Raw genomic sequence first — 7,885 nt, forward strand, 5'->3', positions numbered from 1 at the left:
TATTTCAGATTGAACAATAAATTGTTCTGCCTCACCTGAACTCTTCGTTCACTACATAGAGTCTAATATTGTGTCAACTTTCATGATCATCATTTTTATTGATTTCTGTTTTTAATTGTTGTTTTTTTCTTAAAACGTGATGAACAACATGTAGTCCATACAGGAACAAGTTCAGCGATTAGTTCATTAGTATTTAATGATGATTCTGATCTTCTTTGAATGTCTGAATATTCAATAAATAGTCGAAAATGTAACCAACATGTTTTATTACGTCTGATCACATCACAAACTGTGTCATCAAAAGAAACTAATTCAATGAACAATAATAATTCTATAATAAATTATACAATTGTTGTTACCAATGTTTGTACTACTGCTACCATCAACATTTCCATTCCAACTGCTACATCAATCGTTTCTGACATTGTTCCTCTACCTCGAGTGAAACATCCAACAATTATTGATTATGTAACTCATGATGAGACACGTTTATATGATAAGAAAAATAACCGACTTACATTGAATAAAATTACTGGACAACGATCATATTCAGTTGATTCTGACTGTAATGCGTTAAATAAATAAAAAATTGTGACTGGAATATCAACAGTTGTATCACCAATTTTATCATCAGATCATGAAGTACAACGTAGTGTTAATGTAATCAACTCAATTATGGGAGAGGATAAACCAGATTCCAGCTGAAGAGGAAATTAGGAAAAGACGTTGGAAGTGGATCGGACATGCATTAAGGAAATCACCAAACAGCATTACAAGGCAATCCCTAACTTGGAAAATGCTGATGGGCGGCCTATGCTCCTCGACGAGGGGTAACAGGAGTAAGTAAGTAAGTAAGTTCCATATTTCAATAAGTCGCTGTGTGATTTTGCATCAAACACTAAATATTTTCTCCCCACCTAAATTCTTGTTCACTACAGTTCTACTTAGTAACACTCATAGGTTGTATATAATTATTTGTATTCAACGTTTGATAGTACAGTCCTCTATACAATACCGGATCACTTCATCACTCATTTCAAAGTGATTTAGCATGAACAACTTGGATTATTCCTAAAGTGGAGTGGTATATCACCAAAGTATTTCCCAGCATTTTCAAGTCTACTTCGGAGTTTCATCCAGGAATACTGTGATTTTTTAACTTTTCCTTCTGTTTTTTTTCTAAAAAATAACCATTCAGATAGGTGATTCTGATTCACGTCCATTATCTGATGCAATGATCAGCAATCACGATTATGATTTAAATCGTAATATAAATTATCAAGAAATATCCATGGAATCATCATTACAAGAAGAGGATAGAAAAAATTCTAACCATCAAATATTATACAAATCTCATCCACCATTGCCACCTTTATGGTATAATAATAATAATACTGGAAGTTCCAGTAATGGTGGTCTGTAGTCATTGGGATTTAGTGAATATCTGGTATGTAGCTTGACGATCTAGGTTCCGCAGATGATCTAACTCTTCTTTCACACACCTAATAACAACTGCGGTAGAAGACGATCTAAGTAATAATGATAACAACAATGATAATAATAATAATATGGAACATTTTAATAAAAACGATACAATTACTACGGCTGGTAATAATAATAATAGTGACAGAAATTGTGGTTCAATACATTCATTATATAAAATAGTGGATTTGCCTAGAACTAATTTACAACACTCATGATAATACCGACAACAATGGTAAGTCAACAATTCATTGATTTCTCGTTATATGCACATTTACCATTGTTTTGCTGACTAAATTAATAAGTAATCTAATGCATATGCCTTCATTTTCAAGGCGGATCAATTTTGTTAAAAGCATAGTAGAGAATGTTTTTCTTTTTATAATTGAATTATGTTTTGTTTTAGCTCGATTTCACACTTTCAGAAGTATTCATTCATATGGTAACTGTTTAGTTTAGGTTTTCCTTGACACCTTATCAACTTGTCTAGTTCTTATTATCGAACTTGAGGCTTTATTTTGAGATGATGGTGGAGAGAAATAAGAATTAGATTATGAAGTCCGTTTGAAATTGCTCAAAGGCCCTAAAATTGTTCACAGTCAATACTATCCAACTCAAGGTACACAAAGCCAAAGGAATAGCTGCCAAGAACTATTTACAAATTGCAACAACTATGAGATATAGAACACTGAGTAAAGTGAACTGCTTTCATGTTTGCCTATTTAAACACAAGATGGTTGTTAAATGTCACAAAATACTTTCACTTGCAATGATCCATGTGAATACAACTATAGACGAAGATCTGACTGGAAAAATGTCAAAAGGATGCAAAAATAAAAGCAGACAATTATTTTAGTGTTGAGTGATGTGCGATGAGTGCATGTGACTGGTTGAGAAATAGAATGAATTTTTCCGGGAATACTTACTTACGTACTTACTTAGGCCTGTACCCCTCGTCGAGAAGCATAGGCCGCCCACCAGCATTCTCCATCCAACTCTGTCCTGGGAAATCCTTTCCAGTTCTTTCCAGTTTCTATTCATCCTTTTCATATCTGCTTCTATTTCCCGGCGTAATGTGTTCTTTGGCCTTCCCTTTCTCGCTTCCCTTCCGGATTCCAAGTTAGGGATTGAGTCGTGATGCACGTTTGTTATTTTATGATGATCAGAAGTATTCGAATTGTAGTATAAACTAGTAATCCCAGGAATAACGCAATTTAATCAAGAAGTATCAGATGAGCCCGAACGAATGTATTGTATTTGGAATTCAAAATTACAACAGTCATCAATACAAAGAAGTCATTGTTTTATTTAAACATCACATCCGCCACAGCTCAAATTGGAGTGTAAGTGTCTGTAATCGGTTGTACGTCTTCTTCTTAAGTTCATCTTACATCTGTCCAACAGTGCATTGGATGTAGACTCTGTATTATCTAGAATGCACTCATTAGTATTAGAATAAACAACCGAAATTGGAACAGGCTCACCTGGGTTCTGGAATTGTATACAATCAGATTGTCGGTTTTGTAGTGAAACCATTGATATTTAGAATTTGCATCATAGACTTTCCAACAATATCCTCCCCACGAAATAATGTTGGGTCCTTACGTCGCAATGTTTTAGCCAATATGACGTTCCCAATTTGCATTATCTTCTCAAATCTCACGCATCGACTACTGTATGTGAGTATTTGGGGATAAACACTGATATATAATTTGAGGTATTCCATCATGTGACTTTGACTTGAATTAAAATCATGATACATATTCTTTTTGTTATTCATATTAGAATACACAGATGGATATGCATTGATATATGTAATTAACACATGTGATTCAACTAGGCTTGATTTACCTGTGAAACAATCGAATAGAAAACATTCATTTGCCCCATACTCATTACGATAATCTTGGCCTTGATTTGGATTCTCTGTCTGTGCAAACTTCCCTTTGGGCAAACTGGTTCTCTGATTATTTCGGTGAATTTTGCTATCCCCTCTGATTCATCATACCACTGACTAGGGATTCTATTTAACATACATTGTTCGAGAGAGTATCCAACATCTGACACAATAACATCAGAAATATGACTAGAATTCGACTCATTCGGAACATATTTTTCACATTCATTAGGAATATCATTAGAGATAAATTGATTGTGAGGACCACTAACACTTGATATGATATCAGAATTCAATTTCTCTGAAATATTTTCCTCAAATTGATTAAGAGTTTCATTAGAGAATAATGGACCATCAGGTAATTCAGCATCTACCATGACTGAATCTGGTTTTTGATCATGATTTGACTCATTCAGGTTTCTATTCTCAGAGTTGTAAGAAATTCCATCAGAAGTATGTGAATTATTACGACAAACCATATCTAGTTCAATAACATGAGAAATCCGATAAGTTTGTTGGTTAAAAACTTTTGTCTCACAATGATTCTGAGTTTAATTTAACTCTGGACTGTTATGTGACGTTATACCACTTCTAGATAAAGATAACTGATCATTAGAAGCATCCATCTTAGCATTACTTTCAGCAAAATGAAGCATGGTATTGTGGAGATAGGACCATAAAACCTATTTTGTAAATAATTTTTCATAGTTTTTGCATGTATTTTTTGTATTTTCATACTCTGTACTTTTTAGCATTAAACTATTGTACTTGTTGTTTAAGTGTATTACTTTGAACACTTATAATTTGACTTCCTTCCGTTTTGAGTACAACATATCGTGACACTGTTACTGCTCCTCAATAAATACACTCTAATTCACATCTGCATCGTTCTGCTATATCTGCAAATATGTTAAATGAAATATTCATTGCATATCATTTATATTTATAGACAATTGTGACATTCTTATTGAATTCTATACTTGGTAAATTTACTGGATCCATATCGTCCATATTGGGATTACTAATCTTTTATAATTGTGGATTATCTGGACCAAACTCAGCCGAACACGCAATAGCCTGAAGACTTAAGTAACGTCCCTTATTTTTTATTTGTGTGTAATTAACTTATTAACTGTTAATTGTTACATAAACTTTAGACATAATATTTTTGTTGCTAATTTTGGTCATCATACATTTTGGTCCACCACAGTATTACAAACTGACTGAATGTGTCCAGTTTCACCACAGTTAACGCATTTAGAATTACGAAATACACATGAATTACATGAGTGAAACTTGCCACAGAACATGCATTTACTAAACTCTTGCTCATCTTCATGGACTGTTTCACAGCTCAATGAAGTATTATCTGAATAACTTTGATCACGCATCGAACTGCGATGACTTAGTAAAGTAGTGGAATTCCTGATGTTTTGTCGAGCCATTTTATCGGATTTTTCTCTCTTACCGCATTCGGAATTTGTATACTTGACATGATCCAACAGTAGTTGCTTGAGAGTTGCATAGAGGAGTGAAATCGGTTTGTCTGTAAGTGCTAAAGTCTTTATAAGTCTGTATGTTTTTTTCCGATGAATGTAAGGAAATGGGCCACCATATTAAAATCTTCATCATCTTCCTTGGTCATAGCCCAGATTTCGAACCTCTCCATGTACTCCTCAAAAGCATTAAAATCTGAATTTACATCCAACCGTTCCATTACAGGCTCAATCGCGACGCCAATATGATGATCAGAAGTATTCGAATTGTAGTATAAACTAGTAATCCCAGGAATAACGCAATTTAATCAAGAAGTATCAGATGAGCCCGAACGAATGTATTGTATTTGGAATTCAAAATTACAACAGTCATCAATACAAAGAAGTCATTGTTTTATTTAAACATCACAGATTTCCTTAATGTATGTCCGATCCACTTCCAACGTCTTTTCCTAATTTCCTCTTCAGTTGGAAGCTGGTTTGTTCTCTCCCATAAAACGCTGTTGTTGATAGTATCCGACCAATGGATGTTGAGTATTTTGTGTAGACAACTGTTTATAATTACTTGTACCTTCCTGATGATGGTTGTAGTAGTTCTCCACGTTTCAGCTCCATACAGTAGGACTGTCTTGACGTTCGTATTGAAAATTTTCACTTTGAAATTAGTTGACAGTTGTTTTGAGTTCCATACGTTCTTCAATTGTAGAAATGCGGCCCCTGCATTGCCAATTCTCGCCTTCCGGGGAATAAGACATACATTATTGAGGCTCTAATGTTGTAAGGGACATATATGAAAAATCAGTATACATACACCCTCAATGCTGTTATTTCAAAAAACTTTCTTTTCTCACTAACTATTTTATTCCAGTAGTTTGTTGTGCTGAGAATAATTTAAACTAACATAAGCTCTAATATGCTGCATCTCAACACAGTCTGAAATCCATATTGCACATTGATCAGTAAGTAATACGAAACAAACTCAGTCCGAAATGTCAGTGGGAAAATGATTGGCTACGACAAGATCAAAAGTCATGTTAGTAAAGGAAATGAATAAAAACCATATGCTACCACAATAACCTCACTCGAAATATTCGTTGACAGAATAATTCATTATCGGTCGCTTCTAGATGGTATCTCGAAGATAAATGTTACTTAAGATTGTTAGGAGGATATTTAATTGTCGAATACAATTTATTGTGAAGAAATTAAATGACAGCCTTCTGTTCTTCGAGACTTCAGTATTAATGTTAAAGTGTTGTTTTCTATTGGTCATCCGATCTGTTCAGCCACGACACATCCTGTATTATTTTATAAGGACATCCGTAAACGACTGTAACTTGAAAGCGCCGTGGGCACCACGATTAACAAAATCCTATTTTAATGGTATTTTCTAGGAAGACAACGAAAGTATCAGAACTAAACCATTTCAATTGTAAGTAAGCAACATCTCAAAAAGTGAACACACCATTTTCATCGTTTACTGATATGATTGATTGGAAAAGCTCTGTAAATTTCAATAATTTCGAAGAATTTAGCTGTAGTTTTGGCTACCCTTATGTTTGTTCATTTTATGTTTTCATTGATAACAGGACACTATAACTCGTTTTCTCTTTGATTTCTTCTTTATATTCACTATAGATACAACAAAGATAACACTTCATGGATTTTGGAAATCTTGTCAATAAAAAATATTTAAGTCAACATTGACGTTGAAGTATGACATTAGCGACAACACCTTCATTTACGTCCAATGTAAACGCACCGATAAATTTATTCGGCAAAACGGATGATTTAAATTTGCCTAGATTTTCTGATGATTCTGATGGATTATATCATGATTAGTTAAAGAGCAGGACATAAACGTATCCTAAAGGTCAAATGGACTTCCCCGGATTACATCATACGGAACCAAATCGACAATATCTGCATCAACATAAGCCCAGGAGAACAATGGAGGAAGTGAAAACCAAGACAGGAGCTGATATAGCATCAGACCATCACCTTTGGTCGCCAAGATGAAATTGGATCTTGAGAATCACTGGAAATCGGGGCGCGGAACATCACAACAGTTTGATACGGCTTTTCTTCGGGATACTGACAAACTCAACGAATTCAAGACAGTCCTCAACAACACGTTCTAGGCCCTTCATGATCTACTTACTGGAGAGGGAACTACTATGTAGAGCAACTGGAAAGGGATGAAAGAGACAATCAATTCAACAAGTCATAAGGTTGTGGGCCGCATGAAGCACCATCAAAAGGAATGGGTCAGTGTGCTACACTGGACTTGGTTCAAGGAAGTACGAACAAGAAGGCAGCAATCAATATCAGCTGAACAAGTGCATAGAAAGCCAGAGCACAAGCTGAATACACTGAAGCAAACAAGCAAGTGAAAAGGGAACATCAGAACCGACAAACATAAATATGTGGAAGATCCAGTGATGATGGCCTGCAGTCATTGATATGTAGTGAATATCTGGTATATAGCTTCACGATCTAATTTCCGCAAATGATCTAACTCTTCTATCACACACTCAGGAACAACTGAGGGAGAAGACCGCCTAAGTAGCAGCAGACTTATCAGTAATAGGTCTCAACATACACGAAGGGCAAAACAAGATTATTCGACAAAATGCAGCATTATCAACAGAATACTACTTGACAGATAATATTTGTAAGATGTAAAAACCTTTACATATCTGAATCTCATTCGGATATAAAGGCGCGAATCGGCAATGCAAGAGAATCACATCCACATTCGAAGAACATCTGCAACTGAAAACAACTGTCAACCAACGCCAAGGTCAGAAATTTCAATACAAATATCATGACAGTTCTAAAGTTTGAGTCAAAAAAAGAGAACTACGAAAGCCATCATGCAGGAGACAAAAGTGTTTATTAATATCTGTCTACGAATAGCATTTCGTATACGTGGGCCAGACACTATCAGAAGCAACCTACTGTGGGAGAGAACAAAGCAGATCCCAGTGGAGGGAGAATCCGGGAAGAA

General features: G+C 35.0%; 1 protein-coding gene across 1 annotated transcript; it reads left to right on the plus strand.

Annotated features, from left to right (window-relative positions):
• Nucleotides 1-219: 219 nt before the first annotated feature.
• On the plus strand, nucleotides 220-1,423 carry Smp_155190 (hypothetical protein; the record flags this gene model as incomplete). The annotated part of the gene is made up of 2 exons (XM_018797804.1): nucleotides 220-565; nucleotides 1,203-1,423. 2 exons carry the CDS (start codon nucleotides 220-222, stop codon nucleotides 1,421-1,423), a joined length of 567 nt encoding a protein of 188 aa, XP_018652810.1.
• Nucleotides 1,424-7,885: the final 6,462 nt, after the last annotated feature.

Source organism: Schistosoma mansoni, chromosome 5, assembly GCF_000237925.1.
Source record: "Schistosoma mansoni strain Puerto Rico chromosome 5, complete genome".
Taxonomy (NCBI): domain Eukaryota; kingdom Metazoa; phylum Platyhelminthes; class Trematoda; order Strigeidida; family Schistosomatidae; genus Schistosoma; species Schistosoma mansoni.